The sequence below is a fragment of the Eublepharis macularius genome, chromosome 5 (genome assembly GCF_028583425.1).
Source record: "Eublepharis macularius isolate TG4126 chromosome 5, MPM_Emac_v1.0, whole genome shotgun sequence".
NCBI lineage: Eukaryota > Metazoa > Chordata > Lepidosauria > Squamata > Eublepharidae > Eublepharis > Eublepharis macularius.
Window position 1 is genome coordinate 87,911,066 of NC_072794.1, and position 26,743 is coordinate 87,937,808.

General features: G+C 41.6%; 1 protein-coding gene across 1 annotated transcript; it reads right to left on the minus strand.

Annotated features, from left to right (window-relative positions):
* Positions 1–19,956: 19,956 nt before the first annotated feature.
* Positions 19,957–25,997, minus strand: CDKN2C (cyclin dependent kinase inhibitor 2C). Its single transcript, XM_054980890.1, has 2 exons — positions 25,748–25,997; positions 19,957–21,352 (listed from the first exon to the last, which is right to left on the minus strand). The coding sequence occupies exons 1-2, from the start codon at positions 25,874–25,876 to the stop codon at positions 20,957–20,959; spliced, it is 525 nt and encodes a 174-aa protein (XP_054836865.1). The 5' UTR covers positions 25,877–25,997; the 3' UTR covers positions 19,957–20,956.
* Between the last annotated feature and the right edge of the window lie 746 nt (positions 25,998–26,743).

A 26,743-nucleotide genomic window follows, 5' to 3' on the forward strand; every position in this document is an offset into this window, starting at 1 on the left:
ATTATTATACTATTCCAGCATTCCATAAATCCATACATACAAATAATTTGATTATAATAAATATATTTATAATACTGTCCAACTGGTGGGGAAGGAGTTTTAACCACTATACAAGTATTAACCACTGTACGATCTCTCCTCCAGTTCTTTCCTCCTATCTCAAAACCCCTTCCCCCCCTTCCTGGCTCTTTCTCGCCAGAATCCTAACTGTCTATATCCTACAAGTGGGAACTTGCCCTATAACTAACTCCTCCAAACCTCTACATGTCACTTCTGCCAATACCCTTGTTTGTGTATGCTGATACTGGTGGCTCTCTAATAAAGTAACTTTAACTCATACACTGGAGTGTGTGCAGTGGAGTACTATGGGGATCTAACTGCCAGAACCTGACAGGGTATCTTCAACTTCATAATTGGCTGTCCGTCCACCAGGGGGGGAACTCTGTGGTTCGGGTGCCATGGGTCAGGAGGGGGAGCTTTCTTCAGGAGGCTGAAATGAAATACAGGGTGAACTTTTCTCAGGTTCTTTGGTAATTGTACCTCTACAGTTACCACATTAATTACTCACTTTACTGGGAAAGGCCCCAAGAATTTCCAACCCTGTTTTTTACTTGGTTGCTCTTCCCTCAGATTCTTTGTAGATACATACACATAGTCCCCTACTTGTAAAGTCCATGGATTTGACCTCTTTTTGTCCACTTGTTTTTTATAGTCCTCTTTTGCTTTATCCAGAGTTTCCTTTATTACCCCCCATTGGTTTGTTAGTTTGGACCACCATTCTGAAAAGGCCCCAGGTTTTGCATTAGGGGGGTTCTTGACAAACGGCATTGCGGTGCCCTCATAGACCTGAGCGATCATGAAAGGGGAAGCCCCTGTTGAACTATGCACTGAATTACTGTAACAATATTCTGCAAAAACTAAGAAGTCCATCCAGTTGTCCTGTTGGTAATTGATATAGATCTGTTCCAACACTTGATTAAACCTTTTGGTTTGGCCATCGGTCTCGGGATGATGAGCGGAGCTAAGTCCCTGTTCAATCCCCACCACTTTCATTAGCTCCTGCCATAAGTTGGCAATGAACTGTACTTTTCAGTCAGAAATTACTTTCTTCAGAAAAAGAGTGCAGCCTGACTACATGCTGCATGAAGAGGGTGGCCAGCTTTTGGGCAGTTGGGATCTTGGAGCACGGGACAAAATAGGCTTGCTTGGAAAATAAATCCACTACCACCAGAATCACAGTTTTCCCCTTCGAAGGGGGAAGATCAATAATAAAATCCATTATATAGTCAAAGGCTTTCACGTCCGGAGAACGATGGTTGTTGTGGATTTTCCGGGCTGTATAGCCATGGTCTTGGCATTGTAGTTCCTGACGTTTCGCCAGCAGCTGTGACTGGCATCGTCAGAGGTGTAGCACCAAAAGACAGGGATCTCTCAGCGTCACAGTGCGGAGAAGATGTTGGCAGGTAATTTATATCTACTCAGGAAGGTGGGTTTGGGCAGAGTCATCCTGTAAGAGGTGTTCGATGTATTGTCGAAGGCTTTCACGGCCGGAGAACGATGGTTGTTGTGGGTTTTCCGGGCTGTATTGCCGTGGTCTTGGCATTGTAGTTCCTGGTGAAACGTCAGGAATTACAATGCCAAGACCACGGCAATACAGCCCGGAAAACCCACAACAACCATCATCCTGTAAGAGTTTCCCAGGGTGTGGAATGCTAATGGAGGGAAGCTTCACTGTATCTTGAGGAGGTTCTTTTGCATATGGATTGGTGCTTGATATGCTAATCTTCTCTGCAGGGCTATTGTAGGATGTAGAGTGTTTTGTTAGCCTGGGGTTTTTCAGGACTGGAAACCATGCTCTATTCATTCTTAAAGTCTCTTCTTTCCTGTTGAAATTGTGCTTATGCTTATGAATTTCAATGGCTTCCCTGTGCAATCTAACGAAGTAGTTGGAAGTGTTGTCCAGTATTTTAGTGTTCTGGAATAGGATACTGTGTCCTGTTTGAGTTAGGCTATGTTCAGACACTGCTGATTTTTCCGGATCCCTCTTCAGGTAAGGGATCAGAAGCCAGGTCAGAAATTTTGTCTGATTGCGACAGTGTCAAATTCCTCCTCTGACCCTGACACTGAAGGTGCTGGGAAATGGCAGGATGATCCCATAGACTCTGATGGTGGTCTCTGGCCTGGCATCAGAGGGACCAGTGTTGTAGGCATGAACGGGGCAGCCTGGAACCAAGACATAAAGTCTTGCCAGTTCGGAATCTGTTGTTGGTATTGAGATACGTATGGCCAAGGTGTCGGAACTGATAGATATGAAGTTGTCAGAGCCGATGGCAGTGCCCAAATAGAAGATGTAAACTGTTGTGTTGGAATCGACTGTGCTGCGGTCCCCTGCATCGGAACCAAGGCTTTCGGAGCCATCGGATCCGAGAGTGATTTGGGGCTTCGATCCAGGCCCAGAGTAAACAAGGGTATTGGATCCTCCCCCAAGATCTCTCCTTCCTCTTCCACAATCTGCAAGGTAGGCATAGGCAGAGGTGATGGGGTTGGTGGGGGATGTAAAATCTGCTCCTTGATAATGAGGGACAGAGTGGAGGAGGCTGAGCAGTGTTTGCTCCGATGCAAAGGGGTGGAAGCCAGCCTCTTGAGGTGTTTTGTCTTGGCCTTGGCTTTCTTGGGGATCGGTTCCGATGAGGCGCATTCTAATCTGGAGAATTCCAGGGAGTGTCACTTCGAACTCGACTTGCACCTGGGCTCAATGTTGGTTCCAGATGTTATCGGATCCAATGAAGCTGCCGCAACCAATTGGGATTACGGATGGTCAGATCGCTTTGTTGTCGGAACTGAGGTTTTGGATCGAGTGGGTGGGTCCTGCTCAGCAGGTGTTTCTGCTGCTGGCCTGGAGGAACCCGACAGGACCATCTCCCAAAGAGCTGCCTTCAAATGGGCAGCACCGTCACTGTGCACCTTGAGAGTGAACTGCTGGCAGTGTCGGCAAGCCACAACATTATGGGACTCACCCAGGCAAAGTAGGCACAGGTGATGTTCATCTGTGTGCAGCATCTTAGTGTCACACTTGGAGAAATTGGGATTTTGGATGGTCAGATCGCTTTGTTGTCGGAACCAAGGTTTCGGATTGAGTGGGTGGGTCCTGCTAAGCAGGTGTTTTTGCTGCTGGCCTGGAGGAACCCAACAGGACCATCTCCCAAACAGCTCCCTTCAAACGGGCAGCACAGTCACTGTGTGCCTTGGGAGTGAACTGCTGACAGTGTCGACAAGCCACAACATTATGGGACTCACCCAGGCAAAGTAGGCACAGGTGGTGTTCGTCTGTGTGCAGCATCTTAGTGTCACATTTGGAGCATTTTTTATCGAGTGCCTTCTGCAACATGGTAAAGCACAAGGAAGCTGAAGTGAAGAAACACAAGTAGAGTGAAGAAGAACAAAGAACCTCTCTCACCAGCGGCAAAAGAACAACTGAGGGACTACAAGGGCATTCCGGCAGATAGTGTGCATGCGCATCTCCACTGGAGCGCTCCTTCGAGCCTTTTAGAGCTAGAAATCTCTCTCTGAAGCAGGCCTGAGCATGCGCAGTCCCAATGTGGGGCTGCACAGAAGAACAAAGACAAATATTCAGTGACTAAAATAGTAGGTTCTAAGGGGAAGGAGAAATAGTCTAGGACCATGTCTTGAAAAATGGTGTGCCTAGTCAAAGCATTATCCTATTTGCTGCAAAATAAGACTTACTCCCTAGTACAGGTGTTTAGAACAGGTGACAATCTTTCTGCTTTTCTGTCCATCTAATAGGTGGACTGAAGTATTTCTGCAGTTGGAAAGATTTCCACTGATAGAGAGCAACTTTCTTATCTCCCTCAATTCAACCCAAATTGCCCCTGAAATGCTGTTTCTGGGGGTATAAGGAGCAGCATTTAAGAGAGATTTGGGGGTGTAATAGGGGAAAGGTGAAAAACTCACATTCCATGAGTGGAAAACCATCCATGGAAGCACTGTGGAGGATCCAACTTTGACCTTTCCATAATTTTATTTTTCATGTTGATAAAAGAATATATGTAATTTAGATTTTATTAGAACATGCAACTGTGCCTCTATGAAAGCTAAAGTTGATGAGATATTCTTTAGAGTTATACACAGCCCTTAATATCCGGTTGTTTCTGTGACTTGTAAAAGCCTTATACAATGCTACATTTATTTATGGTGGCTGATCCTAGTTCAGTAACACCTAATTGCAGTGTTGTTCTAAGACAGTATTCTGAGTCTTACCTCTCATGAAGTAAAATAAGTCATAGTGTTATATTTGTACAGTGGTCATTGCAGGTTCCTTCAAACAACTACTGGTTCAACAATCCAGTCATCTGATAATAAAAATTAAAATCTCAATGCCATTAAAAGGAAAAGGAAGATCATAATCATGGATAAAAATATTAATTATACATTAAAACCCAGTTAAATATATTGTATTTAAAATATGTATTCATTATTGAAAGGCTGAGAAACTGTTGTTTCTTTGCAAATTTGTTACTGTCTCATTAAAAACAAAAGAATAATACTTTAGCCTATAACTATAGATGCCATGTTAGTAAGAATATTAATCCTGTAAACATACATGTTGTTGTTTAGTGATAGTGCCATCATACACAGGTTTTTTCCCTCAGTTCCAAGCCACTAATATGGCACTTATGACATTTATAGTCATTTTAAGCATGAGGTAATTTTAATTGAGTGGCAAAAATTCTTGTAAGCTGGTAATGTCAAGCAGACTCTCACATTTTATTTATTTGCCTCATCTCAGACATTACAAACCCCAAAAGCTATCCTTGGAAAATATACTATACAAAGGTACAAGGGTTGAGAACCACAACCAAGAAATTACAAATATATGAATGTCAAAGAGGTATTCTCATAAAGTGCAGTAGTGATAAAGTGCTAGTTCATAATAAATACACAATAAATATATAATAAATACATCTTTAAATATATCTCATAAGCCATATACAATTCATCCTCGATCCACAATAAGTAACAAGTAATAAATATACAATATACAATTATAATGCAGCTGAAAAGTCCAGTTTTTAAATACTGAAGGTAAGCCCAAAGGCACTTGTAATAATCTCAATAACACAAGATCCTTCATTGCAACGTCCTTTCTTTTGCAGGTGAGCAGAAGGTCACAGAAAACGGGAAGGTCACCAGAAACAACAGGTAAGTGATAATTTATTAATCTCTTGTATTTTATCTTTTCAGGTGGAGACAATATGCAGTGGGGAAGACCCCAACGACCCGACAAGAGGCCGGCTATGTTTCAGCTTGTTTCATATGCAAACTTCCTTGGAGGTCATACAAACAGTCCACAACTCATCTGGAATGTAAACAACTCCCAATAACCATTCAAGATTTAAAAAAACTCACTCCCATGTCGTTTCTTCATTTAAAAGCCCAATAAACTCACCCAGCCGAACACATGAAATCATCTCAGACATTGGCACCAGATGAAACCCACTGGTTTCTTCTGCTGCTTTGGGGTGGATTCTAGAGGTCTGGGCTCCTGACAGCTTCAGCTTTGTGAACAAGTTTGAAGATAGAGTTACCATGAACTACCTAAATGTTCCTCAGCTTATCCTTAGACAAGAGACTGTAGTACATTTCATGACTGCAGTGCAATTTTTCATTTTCTGCCCACTGTTACTGGGAAACCGGTATGGTGTGCTAAAATATACACTATTTAAGGGGAATTGTGTATTTTACAATTGCAAAACAGATGCTGAAGACAACAGAACTGGAACTTCCAAGGAAATCAATGACTTTGGTTCTCTAGTATCTACATAGTGCAAGTTAGAACAGTCTGTAGCTTGCTGAAGCTTACAGTGTCTGGGAAACAACTCCAAATATATACCAGGATGAATAAAGCTTCCCCAACATCCACAACTTACCTTTGAGCTCCTCAGATAAGCTCTGTTGGATCTTCTCAAGTGGTGCAGAGAAAGCGATTAGAATTAGTCAATGTATTTTATGTTGTGATTGAAAATGCATTTAAATGATTCATTTCAATGATACTTTCTGTTCTACATTTATAAGGCAAGACTGTCAGCAATGTGCTTTTAATTTTCTTAATATGAAAATACAGTCTTAAACAATATGGGTTGTTACTTTAAAATAGTTCGTTGCATACTCAAGGAATATAATTTGACTTATGCCTCTGCATAGATATTGTAGAGCCTTTGTTACCCAAATTAGGTCTCCTTGAGAGTTAGGGGGAATTAGCAACAAGGAGAGGATTTTGAGAGGAGGGGTAATTTAGGGATATTTTAGTCTATGTATACAGGGATTATCCCAGCTAGAGAACTCCTTTGATAAACAGGTAGATGTTCAATCAAAAATGTTTTTTTTAAATAATAAAGACCAATTGTACATAAGACACACGGCACATCCAACATGCCTATAGAGCTAACTAGAAAGCAGTACTGAAAGCTGGATAGAGTTTGAGGGTTCAGGTGTCATTTAACTATCTAGATGTCCAAGAGAGAGAAGCAGCATTGAGCACCCTGCTCTTCAAGGTGGAAGAGACTTGAACAGAGGTTTGAGAGTAGAATGCTGGATCCAAGTACGCAAACACTTTGGGGCTGAGGGGCAGTCTATTTTATACTATGGATTCTATCTTGGCGCAAGATTGCATCTTCTACCTCAAAAACAAAGGTGTGAGTGGGTGGTCCTGGGGTGGGGCAAAGAATTGTGAACTTGTCTCTGAGGTGAGACAAAGAGCTGGCGAACTGTTCCTGAAGTGGGAGACAGTAAACTGTCTCCATGGTATAATAAAGAATTAGGAAGGTTTGATTAAGTCTTCCTGTGCAGAACTAAAGTTATCAAATCATGATTGACAACCTGTGAGGTGGATGGGTGAGGCTATAGGTCGCTTAACAATAGGAAAGTCATTAAGGTGAGATCACTGGGGTGGAATGCCGTTGATTGATTCAGGAACCCTGGGAAGGCCCTATTGTATCAGGTGCTTAGTGTGCCTTTGGAGCAAGGGAGGGGGTCGATTTGGCCTTCCCTGTTTCTCCCCATGTTTGCACATACCATCTCCTGGGTGGGACCTGGCTTCCTGTTTGAGCAGCAGTTTCCATTTTGTCTGCCAGCTTGGGCAGCAGCTTCCATGTTTTTCTGGCTGCTTGTGCAGTAATTTTAATGCTGGAAGCATATTTAGAGGAGGAGTTCATGGTATATCCATAACCATAAGCCTTTTAATATCATGGGGTGGTTCTGACCGCTTACCTTGTTTTACTGTTTTTGTCACCACATTTTCAAGCATATTTTTGTTCATTTGACATGTTTGCTAAAGAGGATACAATATTATACTTGAGAAATTAAGATTATACAATCCTTGCAGATTGTGTGAAAGTCTGGTGGTTTAGACTGTCCTGTAGCTTATACAACATTAGTGGTTTAATAAGCAACCACAACTATGTCTCAGTTCAAGCAGAAATTGTTTTTTTAATATGTCAAAAAAGGGGAAAGGGCATATTGTTTACAGTAACTGCTATATTAACCTCCAGTGTAATTTTTTAAAAAATAGACAGTGTACAAGTAGGGGACCTGCAAGGCCTTGCAAGGGAAATCTCATTTTTCCTTCTCCACTATTTTCTCTTTTCATTCTCTGAAAGCCCCTATAGCCTCTCTCATTTTCCAGTTTTTTCTGACCTTACTACCCATCAGTCAATCTACCTTTATCTGCCCCCATCCCACTCTTCAGCTTTTCCTCTTTCCCTCCCCCTATCAGCCTCACCATAGAAAAACTCTGGCCAAATTGCATAGTGCTGGCTGAGCGGGGCTTAGTTGTGCAAGGTGAACCTGCAAATACTTTCAGGGGATACCTCACTCATCCATTTCCCATGCCATTTCCTCTTTCCTTCCTTCCAACAGCTGTCATATCCTCATCTTTCCCTGACAATCAACTTAACTTTTATCAGCCCCCCATCTTCAGCTAAATTAATTAATCATTTATATCTTCCTGTGTCCACAGTGAGGGACTGAAAGCAGCTTACATCATTTTATTCTCAAAAAAACCTTGTGAGGTTGATTAGGCTGAGTGTGTGTGACTGGCCCAGTCACCCAATGAACTTCCACATCAGAATGGGAGTTTGAATCTGGGTCTCTTAGATCCTACTCTGAAACTCTAACCTCTGTACCACACTGTCTTTCATAGGGTGGCTGCTGTTGAACCATAGCCAGCAGCCAGGCCTGTTGAGTCATGCAAGTTTATAACAACAATAACAATGTTCAATTTATTATACACTCCCCTTCAGGAACACTTAACACCCACTCAGAGTGGTTTGCAAAGTGTGTTATTATTATTCTCATGACAATCACCCTGTGAAGTGAGTGGGGTTTACGAACCTGTTTGATGAGAGGCGAAAGAGTGCTGTTTGCCACTCTATAGGATGTTTATTAGGTGGTGACTACTTTGAGGAAGATGGTTGGAAAGGGAAAAATACACCAGACCACTCATTTGGTCACAACTGGAAGTATTTTCCTCAAGAGGAATTTTGAATCGACTTGGACCCTCTAAGATGCAAGCAGTTTTCTATGAATATTTATGAACTTTTTTGACTATATTCCAGACTGTATTGTCTTGAATCATTTTACATATTTTTCTAGATCTAGTTTTGTATAATTGATTGTATCTGATTATTTATTGTATATTCTGTGAAGGATTAATAGGCACTGGCACTTTACTGAGGTTCTCTTATGGTACATCAGAAATTTAAATGGTCACCTGCTCTGTTCATATGGTGTTGAATTTGTCCAGTCTGATCTTGTCATTGGTTATATATAATTATAAGGTTTTCTAGAAGAATTGTTTGTTAAGTATAATAAATATGACTTTATATTTTTATAATATGCCTTAATTTGCTCCAGGCTAGTTAAAGGAATGAGTTACATTGCCTTAGACTTTCCTTAATTGTTTTTCTAGTTAGTTTTCACGGCTTTTTGCTTTGTCTTTGCTGCTTTAATTCCATGGTAGTCTCATGTTTATACGTTGAACAGCCAGCAGCCAGGCCTGGTGAGTCATGCAAGTTTATAACAATAACAATAACATTTGATAGATATATTCTGCCCTTCAAGGCAACTTAACACCCACTCAGAGTGGTTTACAAAGTGTGTTATTATTATCCCCACAACAATCAGCCTGTGAGGTGGGTGGGGCTGAGAGAGCTCCAAGAAGCAGTAACTAACCCAAGGTCACTCAGCTGGCTTCAAGTAGAGGAGTGGGAAATCAAACCCAGTTCTCCAGATTAAAGTCCTGCTGCTCTTAACCACTACACTAAACTGTCATCATCCTCACCTTTCTCACAAAGACTCAAGGCAGTTTACATAGTGTGAGATTAGCACAGTCAATATCAAGGACATTTCAATAAACAATACCATAGGGTAAATAAGTGCAGGTTTATGAAGACATTAGCAAAAATCCAATACAAAGTTGAAGAAATACTGAAACAGAGCATAAGAATTCTAGGACTGACATTAGACAACATAGAACTACCCAGTAGAGTCATACTTAAAACAACAGGTAGTACATAACACATATTTAAAGCAATAGATAGTATGTAAGGCAATATAGTAGTGAAATCTATGATCCCTGACTTGGTAGTGAACCAGTGGCATCATATTGGGTTACTCAGCGCTTGCTGCCAGGACTGGCTTCAATTAGTCCTCCCTGAAAGACCTGGAAAGGGTCCTGCTCCCTCCTCTGCCTTTCACTGATAGAAACTAAGGCTTGAATGCTAGCAATACTATTGTGGTTGCTAGCAATGGTCACTATGGATGTCCATTTATTAAAGCTATAGGTGTGCCTTTTATTATGAGGAAGGGGTGTTAAGTGTACTTGGGGCCTTTCTCAGAAATAACTGTCTTGCCTATCCATGGCCAGATTTAAGCACCCACAGATGGGGCTACACTGAGAATTAGATATATTGAAGAATTTTTAATAAGGAACAAAAGTTATTTGTTGAGTTCATATGTAGTGCGTTTAGATGGGTGTAAATATTTAGCACAAAGCATTTGATCATTACAAAAACAAGATACTATGAATTAATATTTGTATTCTCACTAGAGGCCAAAAAGTTAAATTGTTTCCTTTTCTGAACCTAAGAAACAATTTCTAGAATGTCTTTCACAATTAACATCCAGAACAATGTATAAAGTATTACAATTAGTAAAAACATAAAATGCCAGTAAAATCTGTAATCAACGTAATAAGTCAAATAAAAATATTAAGTAAAAGTCCTTTTGCCAGAGTAAATCAATTTTTACTGTTTCTACAAATTTTATTTAAGACAGCAATAAAATTAGGAAGAATTGTTTATTCCATAAACATGGAAATGTCCTTGACACTATATGAAAATGTCCTTGATACTGATTGTATTAATTTCACACTATATATCAAACAACAAAAGGAAAGTGGTCTCTAACACAGCAAGTATACACGGAGGACCCTGTTCAAAGACACAGTCCTAAGAGACCACTGTATATAAAGTATAAATTTAATATGTCAGTGAAAGTGCAAAATGCAAAAAATCCCAATAAATATTATAGCTCTTAATAATATTCCAAGCTCTCTGACAATTATTTAACCAATGCCTAATATCAGTATTCACAATCAGACAATGTCCCAATTATTATCAATAAACTGTCACTGGAGAAACAACGCTGGTGAGTTCCACAGTTTTTGTAACATAATCATATGATGATCCAGTTTCTTCTTTTCCTTTTCTCTGCAGGCAAACTCCCATCAGTATTTGATGGCGGGAGGACACACCCCTAGGAGAGCTAAAGATGGGAAAACCCTCTCCTGGGCTGTTGGCAACAGGTGCGGCAGCCTTATCACAGCCCATTTCGCATTGCTTTTTCAAGCCTCATCATGACTGCATCATCAATGACAAAATCCTCTTAACAGGCAAAGGTATTCATTCACAGGTTGATTTCCCAATGGGAAATCAAACTGTGAACGGGGTCCTCTGTGTATACTTGCTTAATTTCACACTATGACTTGAGTCTCAGTGAAAAAGGCCAATAATGTATGTGCAGGAAAAAATGGGAGCAATATGACATATGGTGCAATAATCTCCCAGCTGTTCAGCCACATTGCTAAAAATTAGAGGAAAAGCTTAATATGAGCATATGCTTTCAAAAATTGCAAAGTCAAACCCGTTTAGGAATGTTACATATAACTTAGATCCAGAGGACTTATCCGTGTTAGTTTGTAGTAGGCAAAATAGAAAAGAGTCCAGTAGCACCTTTAAGACTAACCAACTTTACTGCAGCATAAGTTTTCAAGAATCACAGTTCTCTTGATTCATCTAACTTTATGAGTGTGTTAAGGAATTGATCTGAACTACAGTTTTCCCAAAGATGAAGCAGATTTTGGACACTGCACTGCAAACAGATCACAAGCCAAAAATTCACTTAGTATAACGTGAGTTTATTGGCAATCTGCACTCAAGGTGAAGCACTCTGATGTCAGTTGTATCTCAAACAACTCTAACTCTGCTTGAGTGAACCCAGACTATGATGTTCTGCCAGGATTGTGCAAATTGGCCCTAAATTTCCTATATGTGTGCTTATGATTGGGTGCCAAATAATCTTTATGATTGTTTTTCTTTCTTTTTAGATGTAATGCAAACATTAACACCTGCATAGGCACCTGAAACCATAGCTGAGCAGTTAAATAAAAGCCTAATTCTTTACTGTGTTTTTTCATATGTGACTTACATTGCTTTTGTAGAATCATAATTTCATTTTCTTATAAACTCTTTCATGGGCATAGTAGTTTACAGAACTGAAAGTGTCTTGGCTTTGGTGCTGATGCTTTATTACTACTACTACTACTACTACTACTACTACTACTACTACTATTGTGGTGGTGGTGGTGGTGGTGGAGGAGGAGGAATAAGGGCAAACTGACCACAGCAGCCTAAGCACCTTTCTTGCCGGAGTCTGTGAAACCTTGGAACCCCTTGAGGTTGATGGGAAAAGATGGCTGCATGGCAAGTAGGAGAACTATCTGCTGGCTTTGTATTAATATTTAGTTCAATCTATTATCATTTGTTGGATGCAAGGTGCTGGATGTTGTTTAGACATGTTTTATACAATGTATATAGTGAGATATCAGTCCAACGGACAAAATGTTGACTCACCCCATAGGAGTTACTTTCATCAGGATTGTGTTCAGTTTTCCTTTATAGCATTATGAACAACAAAGATCAAGAAACTAATATTCAGGCATCCTTCAATCATGGTTAATGCTGATGACAGATAACATTTAATCAATAGCTTTTATTACCCAATGGTCATGTGTAGCAAAGAAAGCATTGCTGTTTGTTGAATTACTGTACTTCTTTCCATACCAAACCTCACTGGTAAACCTTTGTACCCACAATAAGTATCTTCATACATAAGTAACTTTTTGTCTAATTCCACTGAAATATTTATGGAGTCTTAAGAAACAATGTGTTAGGCATCAACACTCCTCTTTACTTTAAAGTGAGTTGGGTGCTAAGAATTTGCTTCCTAAAATGTTTAAACAAGGCTTTCTCTCTCCTTGTGTCTATTAAACATTTTGAGATATTTTAACTTGGAACAAAAAAGTTTTGTTGCTGCAATAGCAACAATGCACATTTCTGTATTATGAAGTAGCGTATAGCTGCAAATCCTGTTTGCAAAAAGAATAGGGTACTTTCAAACTGTGGAAAGTTTGACCTCAAGGGCACAGAAACTGTTGACTCATTGTTTTTACTGCATATACTATTAGCCCTTTGTCACATTCTAAAAATTACATCATCTTCATTGCTCCTAGTGGCAGGTACTGGATAAATTAAGCACTTTGTTTTCTTTTTGCCTTTGTACTGAATTTAACAGTATATTTCTATTTCCACTACTATAAGTTATTTCTCACCAACCATGTGTAGGACAATATTGTAATCAGAATATGAGTTACTGAGAGCCTGCACCCTCCCCCACTGTAGCAAAGATCCAGGCTTCTAGGCATTTTGCCAGGGAGGACAAGGATTGTCAGCACTTGCCTCTGCAAAAGAGGTGGGGTTGGTGAGTGGAGGGGTGGGATCTGGGGCAGAAGAGACTAGGTCTTTACCCTTTTCATGGCTGAGCAAAACTATACCTTGAACCTCTCCCTGAATCTGTTTACTTGAACTTTACAAGAACTTTCAGGGCTCTCACTACTTTGGATTTGTATTAAAATGTAGGCAGAATCTAACCATTAAAGTGATATCCTTTATCAGATGACACTTGATTATGACAGAAAACAACTTAAAAGTAATGGAAGGACATTGTACTCTGGGAGGGAGACACTTGCAGAGTGCATGGACAGCTCAGAGTCAGGGCTTACCCTTTATTGCATATGGCATCCAAAAATTACATTAAAAGAATGTTATTTCAGGTTGCTGAAAATGAGTCAAGATAGGAAATGCCAATTTTATGGTTGTCCATAAAAGCCTTAGTTTGTCTTGCTGGTTCTACTTTAACCTGTACTTTAAGTGAGGCTTAGAAACAGAAAGAAAATAGTCTTTTTTTTTAAAAGGAAGCCTATAGATTCAAATTTTGTGAAAATAATAATGGTGACTGTAGTAAACTACAATATATGCAAGGAGATATTTTTTAATGGAAATAGACTTTGAAGCTGTTAAAACTTTATCTGCAGTTCTACTAACGTGCTATTCTGAGACATAAGCATGAGGCTTGAGGCAACATCAGGGTTTTGGGGCATAATCCCAAAATAAGATATGGTTTAAGATTATTTTTATATAAAATTCAATTAATGCATGAAAGAGAAACAAACTATTTCATGCATGGAGAAACAAGACGCCAGTGCAAATATATATTTGACAATGACTTTATAAGTTTTAATAATTATATTTTAAGCAGCTTCTTAATTGTTTGTATTTTAATGGATTATGTTTCTATAAACTAAAAGTTTCCATAAACTGCAGAAAACCCAACATTTTTAAAATTTAATTTTTGTGCCCCTGCCTCCTAAGCACCAAAGATGTGCTGGGCAGCCTTTCTAAAGTCAGCTTCCTTTGGAGGAGAGTGGGAAGGAATCTTATAACGTCTGTTTATTTGCAAGTTTGTAAATAGGAAAACTGTGATTACAAGACTGCAAAAAGTACGACCAGTGGTATTTCCATAGCAAAAGACAGGCCTGTATTTTCAACTACTGAACTTCTTTCTCAGTATTCTGTAAATCCCCCTGTTCTTGTATGCCTGATAAGCTAGAAAGCCTCTAATATTTTTAATTAAAACATCTTTTATTAAAACACCCTGTTAACTACATTGCTTTGTAGCACACAGAAATGCTTCGAGATCCAAGTGAACATCCTATTTGCAGCATAGCTAATAGCTATTCAGATATGCTTGCTTGCCCCAATGCATTGAATACTGCTAGTTCTCTATATAGAAAAACGCATGCAGCAGCACATATATTGAATGTGGATGTAGATATTCCAAGGGATGGATTAGGAATGCATGCTGATGAAATACTAGTTTGGACAAGTGATTCATTACTGTGAATGTTCATCAGAATTTATAAATGTATACACTGAAAAGCAAAATGGCAAATATTTGTTGCAAAATTAGAATACCAGAGCTTAAAAAAATAAGACATTATTTCTGTCTCCCTCAGAATTCCTGTATAGTGTTAGTCACTATATGCTTAAGTTAGTTATTCATAATAACGGCTCAATGATAATTGTTTTTTCTGTGCTTTTTTATCTTTATAAAAAAACTATCTGGGCTGCTCTTTTATTAAAGCAGGACATTTGCTGAACCAATTTTGGTTGGTGAAAGGAGAGTTTTGTCAAAGTTAGAAGGAAAACTATTGAGTCATACAAGGGAACAATATTAGATAAATGAGTGTACACTGTTTGCTTGTGATAAGGTATTCTACGCAACTAGAACTACATATAGAAAAATGCATATGGCGCATCGACAATTAATGTGTATGAAGGGTTGGATGGGAATTCATGCTTTCTTATATCTTGTGACAAAATGTATTCATGGATTATAATGGCCTAAAGAAGCTGTTGCTCCATCTGTGCAGGCAGGGCCTCAAGACCATGTTTTAGACAAAAGAATGGTCTTGAAATGCATCCACGAGAAATGCTTTTATAAAGATTAGTCTGTTTGCATTTTAATAATGGATCTATCCAAGAGCAGGCCTCTGATATCTCTCTCCTTAATTCAGGTTTCTTAGATTGCCCACATGCATTAATATCAAGAAATAGATATAAGTATAACTGACAAAGTAGCAATTCTATTATACTGTATTCACAAACAACTTTTTTGTGTTTTCAGAGATATTTAAGAATGATGAGGTTTTAATTAATAGCCAATAGGTCTGTTTTTTTCCTGTAAATTTTTTTTTGCATTTCTTACTCTGTAGCATCTCTGACTAGAAATATTTGGTAACATATACTCTTCATTATACTCCTGAATTAAAGCTTTTCTCATGAAAGATGAGGCTATATCACCCTTCGTACTAACATACATGTAGGAGAAAATGTCCTTTGCAAGAACAAAATTTGTCTCCAATGACATATTTATGTCATTTACCATGAGACTGAAAAAGGCCTGCTAATACAAGGCCTAGAATGGTACTTCTTAGTTATTGATTCAGTAAAATAGCTTTTTGCTGAAAGTGGTGAACATTTTTATTCTAATTTTTGGAAGTGAAGGGTAATACGAATTATATATTGTATCATATGATTGTCTAAATTATTAAAAGAATTCATTTACAAATTTGGGAAGTATGCCATCTTAAAGGCATAAAAAAAATACTAGGGTAGCTTAACAGGAACCACCAGCTTCATTCTCAAATGGATCTGAGAAACAGTTAAGCTGTGAGAAAAATATCTTCAGTATCAAGTTACATGATTGGAGCCTGCTTTTATTCATATAGTAAAAAAGGAAAAAATCTGGACTAGAATGTTTTCCCTATTTGTTATTTAAAGCTAATGCCTGAGAATTAGCAAAAATCTAATCCTCAAATGTTTAATATTCCTTTGGATAAAAGTGAAATTTAACTGGGAGCCAAGTAACATTTGAGCCATTTCTCCATATTCCATCAGCATGTCTGATTAATGTGAATAACAGAAAAGTAGAAGGGAAAGAGGGGGTGAATCAAATGGGTTGCATTTATAGTTGCATTTTGAATATTTTCTTCAGAGGTAACATTATCTTGCAATGCTAAGGTGGCATATGTCTTATAGATAGCCTGCCTAAAAAAAAGATGAGATCTTATATAAAAGTTAAAGGCATAGCTGATATTTCTGCAGATTCCAGATTTGCAGCAACTATCTCCCATTCATCCAATGTGTGTCCAATGTGTGCTTTGCTTGTTTATGAAGGGTTTATTCCTTCAATCTGCAACTTTAAAAATGAGAATAGTCTAAGAGAATCCAGCTAAGCACTCAGCAATTTTCCATCTATCGCTGTGACTCAAAGTGCAAAGCAATAGAGCCTCCTTTATCATTGCTTAATAAACACAGTTTGTATAGAGGCCTCTCTTTCTACTCTCCTTTCTTTTCAGCCTTCCAGATCTGACTCATAATATTTGAACATTGTTCTCTTGAGAAAATATAGGGTTCCCTTTTCATTAGGATGGAGCTGATACTGGGAGCAGAACTGGCAATTCTAACCTGATGTTCCCATTTGGAAGGAGTTTCATCTCCTTTGATTACATCTGGTATTATTTCTAGAGGGCAACTTTCTTTTTTAAAGCAAAGTAAACAAACAGATAAGGAGAATATCTCACTTGCTAGGAGCATGAAGACAAAGTTGTTTCCTTCTTTATTGGAAAATCGCCTTGAAGAAATACAGGCTGCAGACTGGCATCTTTTTGACAGTTGGCTTTTTCAGGAGGAAGAGTCCAATCCCCAGCTGCAGCTTCTGATGTGCGCAAATGCACACGGCCTTTCCCCCTCCTGCATCCTTTTGCTGAAGGAAAACTGTGGAGGGATGGAGTTTCTTTTTGGGATTTCCGGCATCTTTAGCTGCAGCGCAGAGCAAAACGAAACAGAAGTCCAGCATAACTTCGCCATCTCCGACGAGGGGCAGGTTGCGAAGGAGAAGAGGACCTCCTCGGCTCAAGGTGGATGAAGCCGAGGGAGGGTGTGAGGTGACCGGTTCATCCCCTCGGGGGTCGCTGCTGCGTTGCCTGCCCGGAGAAGGGGCGAGAGAAGTCCCCCTCCCAGAGCAGAGAGGGCAGAGCCGAAGGCCGGCCGAGTCCGAAGAGGAAACCAAATAAACAAAATCAGACTGTTGGCGAAGGCGCGGAAATTTAAAAATGTTTGGACAGGAAGAGAAGAGGAAAAGAAACCGTAAAGGGGAGGGACGGGGGAAAGTAACGGTTCTGGAACTGCCTCTCCCCTTGGCGGCTCGGCTCGGCTCTCAAGCGAGGTGGCCTTTTACCCCGCCGGCTGGGCTCGGACCTTCCCTGGCGCAGATGCTCCAGGAGTTGCGCGGAGCCAGGAGGCGGCCGGCTGCGGGGAGGCCGTGGACAGCTCCGACATTTTGAGCGGCGCGCCTCCGCCCCCGGCCGCCAGACTGGTTCCCGGGTTTGAGGGAAGGAGACGGAGCTTGGTACTCTGGGCCGGCGGGCGGGCATCGCGGTTTATCACCGAGCCCAAAACGAACAGAAAGGAAAACGGCAGGCTTCAAAAGGTGCAGGGGCTGGCGGTGGAGGAGCTGCTTGCCAGGACGGTACTCGCGTTTCTTCTCGACGGAGACGAACATCCAGGATTTGACACACCAGGAAGCGTGCGGGACAGCTGACTGTATTGAACGTTTATGGCAATGTCTTTCCTCGTTTAGCAATAGGCCATTGCCAAGATCGTCAGGAACTGTGTCTATGATCCTGTGCTGCTTGAATCGCTCATGGGTGGTGGGTATCCGCATCCTGCTCTAGGTTTTATGGCACCATACCATGTTTTTGGTTTTTGGTTTGACATATGCCCAATATTTTTATTTGGAAGCAAAGTGGTGTTGATTTCGGTAGAACGCTTTTAGACCACGAGAATTTAAGCTGGAAGATAAACAAATTCTCAGTAATTTAAGACTCCCGTTTATTTTGCTGCAGCAGACTAACAGGACTATGCATCTGGGTGAGTGACCTTCCCCAACCCTCGACACCGTTGGGTGCAGGCAAGTCTAACTGAAATAAATACCATTACTTCCAAAGCCACGTGATCAAGATCCGACTGGAAATGAATTCTATGGAAGTCCATGCTTCCTATGCAAATCGCCTTTCTGTGGAAGCGTTTGGCACGGAGATTCTGGCCTATAGCTGAGCCCTGCTGGACCTGCAGTTAGGCACCTGTTTGACAGCGCACTCTTTAGTGAAAACCCAATTAGTTGAACTCCATGCCTAATTAATACTAGAAGGTAAAGGTAGTCCCCTGTGCAAGCACCGAGTCATTACTGACCCATGGGGAACTTCGCATCACGACTTTTTCTTGGCAGACTTTTTGTTACGGAGTGGTTTGCCATTGCCTTCCCCATTCGTCTACACTTTACCACCAGGAAACTGGGTACTCATTAATACTAGAAAACACTGCTAAAACTTTGTAATTTGTCTAAATATGACTTCCTGTCTAAATATGACTTCCTGTTCTTTTTTGGCCTCCTGGCTAGGGAACTATAGTCATTTCTGAAGCCACAATGTTTCTTTGGATGAATAATCTGAAAATACAATAACTGATGCCCTAGCATTGAACTTTAATATATTTAGCTTCTTTTAAAAGAAATTTTAGAAATGCGTGAATCAAACAGATGTGCACAAGAAAAATGGCAATTAAAATACAAAGAAAATTCCATTGTCGTGTAGAATGAAGTCTGTTTTTTTAAAAATTTGCTTTGTATCATGTGGGCCTTGCTTTTGCTAGAAACTAGCCTTCCTTTAAAGGAGACGATTGAGTTAAACTGCCTCTCAGTAAAGGTCGCTGTTTTTATTAGCAGAGGAACTCGCTGTTTTATTTACTGACCCTTCTCAAACTTCGATTTAGTGAAGGAAAAACTTACATAGTTCGAAAGAGAGCTCCAATGTAAGAGTAGACAAAGATGCCTGATATAATTTAGAACTCTTGCTTTTGAAAGGGGGAGGCAGAGGAGAGATGATAGCCGATTAATTGCTACTTGAAGCAATTAATATGTACTCCTCTATACTACCTGTGCTTCATGTTGTTTAATGTAAGTCCTAGAATTGATTATGTTCCGTTTCAGCAATTTTTCAACCTAGTATTGGATCCTTGCTAATACTACGTCTTTGTAAACCTGTATTCATTTACCCTATGACATTGTTTATGGAAATGTTCTTGACACTTTATGGAAATGCCTGCCCTTGTCCTTGCCACTGATTGTACTAATCCCACACTATGTAATCCGCCTTGAGTCTCAGTGAGAAAGGTGGAATATAAACGACATACAGACAGACAGACAGACAAACAGACATAAAGCTGAGCTCACCACCAGCTCTTGCTTTAAGACAAATTGTACAAAACAGCAAGCAGGTTTGCAGGCTGTCGACATAACCTCTAGGTTTGACAAGTTTAACAGTTCAGAATTCTGTCTGCAGTGGTTCCGTTTCTGAGATCCTTCAGTGTGTGGATCCCCACCCTGTGACATGTCCCATGAGTTCATTATTTGTGAGAGGGAAAATGCCCTCAACGTTGCAAGTTATGCTGGTTTTAAATCTGAAAACTGTTGCAGTATGGAAGGTGAGTGCGTTTTAACAGCTATAGTTGGAGTTTATTTGCATGCAAAGAATGCTTTTAGCAAACCTTTTCTTCCCCTAGGAAAGCTTAAAATTGAAAACGGAACTAAAGCAATCCAATTTTCATTGCACTTTTGCTTTTAAAATACACATTTTCAGGATATTTTTATTTAGAACAGCGACACTGGAGCATTTCATTGGTATTTTGCTCTACGATTCTGCAAAACAAGCGTTAGCTGAACTGAAAACTGATTAGGAATTCTTTTTCTGAAGTAATTTAACTGAAACAAATAGAAGATCTCTTGCAAAAACTTTGCAGGGAGGGCAACTTAATCTAACAAACCCATTCCCAGAGCGATCATAAGACATTCAAGACAGTAAATCTAATCTTGCTAGTTATTCTCTATTCAAAACTGGTGTATTTGCTATTCACACATTCAGGATATCTCAGTGTTTGTGAAAGTGAACGCTGGGCAGGTTAATCTCTATAACCAAGTCTGTGAAAAGCAACTTTCTTAATTGCTGAACTATTCGGAAACACTAGCATTAAAACAAATCGTTTGCCTTTCCCTCCCTCCTTTACCAGTTAAAGGTGGATCCTAAAAACATTTACCTGGAAGGAATTCTCACAGATTTAATCAGAACGTCTGTCACCATGTCAGCCATAGAAAAAATCACCACGAATCATCTTCAGAGAATTTCCCTGTCTTTGTTAGTGCCACCACCTAACTAGATAGATTTCACATCCATGCGTTTTCTTTTCTCCCTACCCTCCGGCACAAAGCCCTTTCACATCATTTTACACTCCTTCATATTATGTCGTTAAGCAAGCTGATTTTTCAGGCGAGGGGGGAAATGGACCTTTACAGAGAGGTAGCCCTGCGAACCCGCCAAGGAGCACACAGAGGGTCCTTTCACAGTTTCTTTCAAAAGAGGGAGAGATGAGCAAAGGCAGGCGAGAAGCGTTAAAAGAAGCAGGCTACCATAGGCTGGGTCCCCCCTTTAGGGGCAGGATTTCCCCCCCCCAAAGAAACGTTCCTTTAACCCCGCCCCCGCAGTTGTGCACGCGTGTTTTGGTGCAAAGGAAGAAACAGGAGGTGATGGGCAGGCTGGTGTTCTTTTTCCAGTCCCACCCCCGCGGGCGTACTCCGGGGTCTGGCTTTAATCCCCGCCGGTGGCTCCCGCCCTCGGCCGGCTGCCGGCGCCGCAGTGGCCCTCGAGTAGCCGGGCTACTGCGTCCCGCTTGTAGAGCTTGGCCAGGTCGTAGGCAGTGGCCCCCTTCTTGTTGCGGTGCTCCACTCTGCTGGCCGTGCTCTCCAGCAGGAAGGCCACGACGGGCAGGTGGCCCTCCTGGGCCGCCAAGTGCAGCGGCAGGTTGCCCTCGTTATCCTCCACGTTCACGTCCGCCGGGGAGTCGAGCAAAGTCTGCAGGGTGTCCAGGAAGCCAGCGCGGGCGGCGTCGTGCAGGACAGCGAAGCCTGCGCTGTCTTTCAGATTAGGGTCGGCGCCTTTCTCCAACAAGCGCCTGGCAATCTCCGGGTTCCCCAGCTTCATCACCTGGACGGGGAGAGGAAAGCAAACGCGCTTAGTTGTCTTCACACGTTACCCGCATATTCCCTCATCGTCATTCGCTTGCAAATGACCTATTCATTTGAACTTTAGCAAGCGCGCCGGTAGGCCCTCGCCGTTCAGATTTTGACTCCAGGGGGACTTGACAGCCGGGCCTGTCCTAAGGGCTGTGGGTCGAGTAACGGTGAACTAAGCTACCCTGCCCTTGGCCAGTCTGAATTCCCAGCCAAAGGAGGGCCGCTTGTGCAGCAGCCTTAGGCACGCTGCCTTGGGAGCGAGTCTCGCTGGGATTTGCTGCCGAGGCAGGCTCGTGCTGCGCCCCTTCCCCAGCTTCTCTCACCGCCCAAATCCTCAGCGTGAAACAGGCACCCCTCGCCACAGCGGGGCATGCACAGTTCAGAACTCTGCCCAGGCCGGGACGGAGTCCTTCAGCCGCAGGAGCGGTAACAGGGGCGCGGGGGAGGCAGAGGCTGGAGGACGTTTTCCCTTCGGAACGAGGCGCTGGAGGTGCTGGTCGGGGGAGGGGGGCTTGGACGAGGGCCAGCTGAGGTCCCCGAGCCCCACTCGGCGGAGACAGAGGCACGGCAGACTCGAAACCAGTGTTTGGTCGTCGTTCGTGGCGGGCTAGAATATCCGCGACGGAGGTCTCGTTCCAGCGAAAGGGGCTTGGATACCAAATGACTTCCACATATTTTCTGGCACGGTGGATTTTAGCAGTCCTGTCCACGTTTACTTGCACTCTCTTTAGATAGGATTGAAGCCTGCTCCTGTCCTATGGCATTTATTTGAAAGTCTAATTGAACTGTGGGATCTACCTCCAAGTAAACATGTCCTAGAATCGCCTTGTTTCTTCATCCCTCCCCATACCTGCTCTAGTGTTCGTAACTGGGATTTATACCCCAATCCTAAGAAAGATTTCCTTCCTTGGGAAGTAAAGGGAATGCTGTACACTAATCTATTTAGATCTAGGTATCACTTCCATATCATGCATGTGGGAATAAGCCAATCCACTTAGTATTTTGTTTACATATGGGAGCCTGTTACATATTAGAACAGCTCTGGTTTCTCCCCACTGCCTTGTTAATCATTCCCATTTGATTATAATCTTGTATAAATGGATGACACCACCTAGGGAGAACCAATTTGTTGGTAGAAATGAAAGCACTATAGCCTCTATGCCGATTTTTTTCAGAAGAAAAGCAACACTTTGGGTCAGTCAGACTACTAAAACAACAAACAATATGGGACCCTGTCAAACTATGGCCAAAGGGAGAAAAACCCAATAACTGTGCACCAGTTCCATTAGAGCTGGAAGGTAACAATTAGCAAGTTATCTGTGCATTAACAAGGAAATATAACCATATTATGTCTATACTGTGTGTTCTAAAAAATTAAGATTCAAATTGAAAGATGGACAACTATGCTACTGTTGTGGCAACCTTCCCTGTTCCAGAGGGCAGGCTAGCAGGTTCCATTAAAACTCAGGTATTTTAGTTTTAAATAAGGTGCCACCAAACCTTTGTTGTTATTGTAAACACCTTTTACAGTCCAAATCTATGTATTTTTTTACCAAGAAGAAAATCCTATTGAATGGGACTATTCCAAGTATGCACAACCTCACAGTAGGATCCTAAGCATGTTTATTTGTAAGTAAGTACCCTGAATTCTGTAAGGCTTATTTCTAAGCAACTATGCACAGGGTTGCATCTTTAATCTTGCCTTGTATTTTCATAATTCTATGAACACACATTCTAGCTTTCTTTAATTGCAGGGGGTGGGGAAAACCCTGCTGAAATTAAGTTGAATTTTTTTTAAATATATTGGCATTCCTAAATGTTTTTTTTTCATTGTAAACACTCAGTGTGTATCATTAAAAAGCCTGCCTCTTAAGAGTTAGTGACATTGTTTCTGGTTTTTGTTAAGGACAAAAGTAGTTTAATATCAGTTTTATAATATTATTACAGAACCCATGCACAATATTGGCAGCACAGAGGAAGGACTGTCTAACTCTGAGACCCTCAGCTTTCCAATTCCTCTAATCTCCGTTACTTTAAAAAATTGCAATCAGTTGTTTTGTAATATCATACACTGAAGGTTATGTTTCGGTCAAGCTCTCTGCTTTTTGGAACAGTCAGTTTTGAAGGATGATGTGTTCCTTATTTGCTTTCAGTATTTTCAGCCATGTTCTACCCATCTGTCTTGAAGGAAAGAAAATAATACACAAATTGCTTTATACAATTCTCTCATGAAAAGAAAGGAAAAACACAGCAGTATAAATGAAGACAGTAGTTACAGTAAACAAAACAGGACAGCTATTAAAATAAGGAACCTTAAGGCTGCAGGAGGAAGAATGTAAGAGCTGGAATATGCAGCAGCAGCAGCATGTATGAAATGGCACCAACCGGGATACGGTTAGTGAGAGAGAGCTGCTGTTTTGTGGTACATTACCTTACCTGCTTTCTCATGGTCTCTTTCTCTCTGGAAATATCAGTTAAGACTATACTTCTGAAAACTAATAATACATATTGCTTTGGCATTTCACTTCTCACCCAGCATTCCCTGTGGAAACTCATAGTTTTATAATTTTAGGTAAGCGAGGAAAAGTATTTGAGGGTGGGAGTGCATTTGGTGTAAAGGAGGTAGAATGAACATAATATCAAGCATGGTATCAATTGATTTAAAATACTGTCACAGATGCTAAGTGTATTTCACTGTAGAAGGGAAAGAAAGAAAGGGCCTCATGTTGCTGGCCAGATCTCAACAGGCCTGATTTAGAACACCTGATGAAAAACAAGGGAAGAAAGAAAAGTTCTGAGAAAATAACAGCAAAATGCTATTTTAATGACAGAAGCCAAGGTTTGTTTTCACTTTCTTCAGTGTAATAAAGAGTAAGCAATACTGGGGACTGTGTTGACTATAAACTCTCTCAGATTCTATCATCTAGTCACCAGATCTGTTTGGATTATACATACTGAAAATAAGCCATCAGCCTTTTGACTTGTTTTGGCTTTTTGAGGTATGTGTATTTGGGGTGATTGTGGTGAGGCTCATTAAATAGTTTGTGATTATACCGCAATAAAAAGTGGACGTTGGAAAAAAGATACCTGTGCACAGGGGGGCTGGGGGCTGAACCTCTGCCTAGGAAATGTACCCCTGTATTTTGTCATAGGGGCAAAACAATCCCCCAACTGATGCATTTAGAACTGAAGCCCCATTTTGGACTGTAAAATCTGGCTACACCTTTCCTCCTTTTTCAATGATGTTTAGCCTCCCTAGGCTTTGCACGTCTCATTTCCTCATATAAAACATCTCTCAGCCTTAAACTTCCAAATAGAAAGGGTAAGATGATTGATCAGAAGAAGGGGGCATAGTGTAGGGTTAAAACAATAGGTCCTGTTTCCCAGAGCCTAATTTTTTTAAAACAAGAAGAACCCTCTCTCCCTCTGATTTCATCCTCTAAGAACCTGGTGTGCTCTAATAATATTTCAGAAAGTGATCCTATTTCGTTTTTTACAAACAGTATTTCATTAAAAAAGCAACACAGTTGCACATTTGACCCGTTGCCTCGACGGCAAAAGGGTTGCTAGCTTTCACCTACGTTCTACATCTCTTGCCTGGCTTTGTTTTCTTGCATTGTAACACTTTCAGCACCGTTATACGAGATTCTTAAAAGAAAACATCTTTCAGCGGGTCCAGGATTTTAGGAGCTGGAAGCACTCCAGCTGCCGCCTGTAAATCTAAACACTGGAAATGAGTGTACACAACGTTATACCTATTGCAAAGAAATCCTTATAGCTAAACAATCCTGCCATCTTATTAAAAGTAGAAAAATGGGAAAGACCGAGTCTTTTTAAATCAGAGGATCAGGTCGCCTAACTTTTAATGTACATCTTAGGGACTGAGTACCTTTTGCAGAGATGGTCGCTTGCTTCCAAGGGGGACGCAACAAGCACCCAAGTACTCATCAGCCAGTGAGGACGCCCGCTTTTAGAAACGGAAAAAATATAATCGGGATTTCAGAGACTAGGAATGAGGTGTTTACCGACCTGCTGTGAAACACGACCTAGTCTGGGTAGTTTCTTTTCGCTCCCCCCTCCCTCTTCACCACTTGCTTCCCTCCCCCACATTTAAAAAAAAACCCGAACGAATGTGTAGTCAAGCTGATAATGAGAATAAACCGCCTTCTTGAATAACGCTATTGACCAATTTTACTTAAAGTACGTCACTTAAGGGAGTTGGAGCCGCTAAAGTTATAAAATATGGCAACCAACTAGCTTTTTAAAAAATGCTGATTCCCCCCCTCCTTGGTTAAAAACGGTCCTCGCCTCCTCAAACCAGTTCACCTAGTGGCGAAAGATTGCCTCTCTCTGTCTGGATACCAACCTGCAGCGCAGTCCTCCCAAATCCATTTCGTGCATTGACGTTTACAATCCTTTCCAACAAATTAGTAACTTGCACTAGGTCCCCTCTGGCAGCTGCAGACGCCAACTCATTCGCACCAGATTCGGCCATTCCTTAGGGCGAGCGACGATCGGCTAAGAGTAGATGACTCGGGCTGCTATTTTTATTAGTATTATTATTATTTTAACCGGGCATGGCATCGGAAACTGACAGAAGGAGCGGGGATGTTAATCTTCTGGAGTAGACCTTGTAGTAAATACTCGTAAGAGAACTCCTTGCCAAAAGCCCGCCCCTCGATTCACACGTGATTCATACTGCTGGAGCTCCACTTGAAAGGCAGATCTCTGCACCTCTAACACGAACAACAGTCTCCCGAGGACACTGCCCGGGTGTATACATGGGAACATGCAACTAAGTCTAGCATATCATGCGCCCAGTAGCCTGGGCACGACGACTGAAACGCGTAGCTAGGCGCAGAGAAAGCGAAGAGCAAGGTGGAGGGGGAGAGAGAGGAGGGGGAAGAGGAGGAAGGGAAAGCAGGAACCCACCGGTCTTTCCAGCGGAGACCTCTGGGACCCGAGCCGTGCTTCTGGAGCAGTTTCACCCACGATCTTGACTGGAGGAGGTCAGCCAAGTGCGACAATGAGAGAGCGAACAATAGCCAGTAGCAGACCCGCTGCCAAAATCCCCGGCGGCTGGTAGAGGAACAGGAGTCCCGCCGCATTCCGCCTTGGCAAGCTCGACTGACTGAGGCCACCGCGCTGGGCAGACCGGGCATGGCACGTCTAGAGAACCGCCGCCTCCTGAGAAATGCGGCTTGCCTAGTGGCCGCAGCCGCCTCTGTGTCTGGAGCCACTCGCTGGCTGCCGCTCTGCCACAAGTCCCCCTTTCGCTGGGCGATGGGACGGGCGCCGGCAGAGTTGCTACCCCTCTTTGACAGCGGGCTGGCTTCGTCCTCGGCCCGCCAGAAGGCGGCAG

Coding starts and splice junctions, on each gene's coding strand:
- CDKN2C (XM_054980890.1), bottom strand. CDS start 25,876: ATGGCCGAATCTGGTGCGAATGAGTTGGCGTCTGCAGCTGCCAGAGGG. Junction 21,353..25,747: donor TTGGGAGGACTGCGCTGCAG/GTTGGTATCCAG, acceptor CTCCCCGTCCAG/GTGATGAAGCTGGGGAACCC.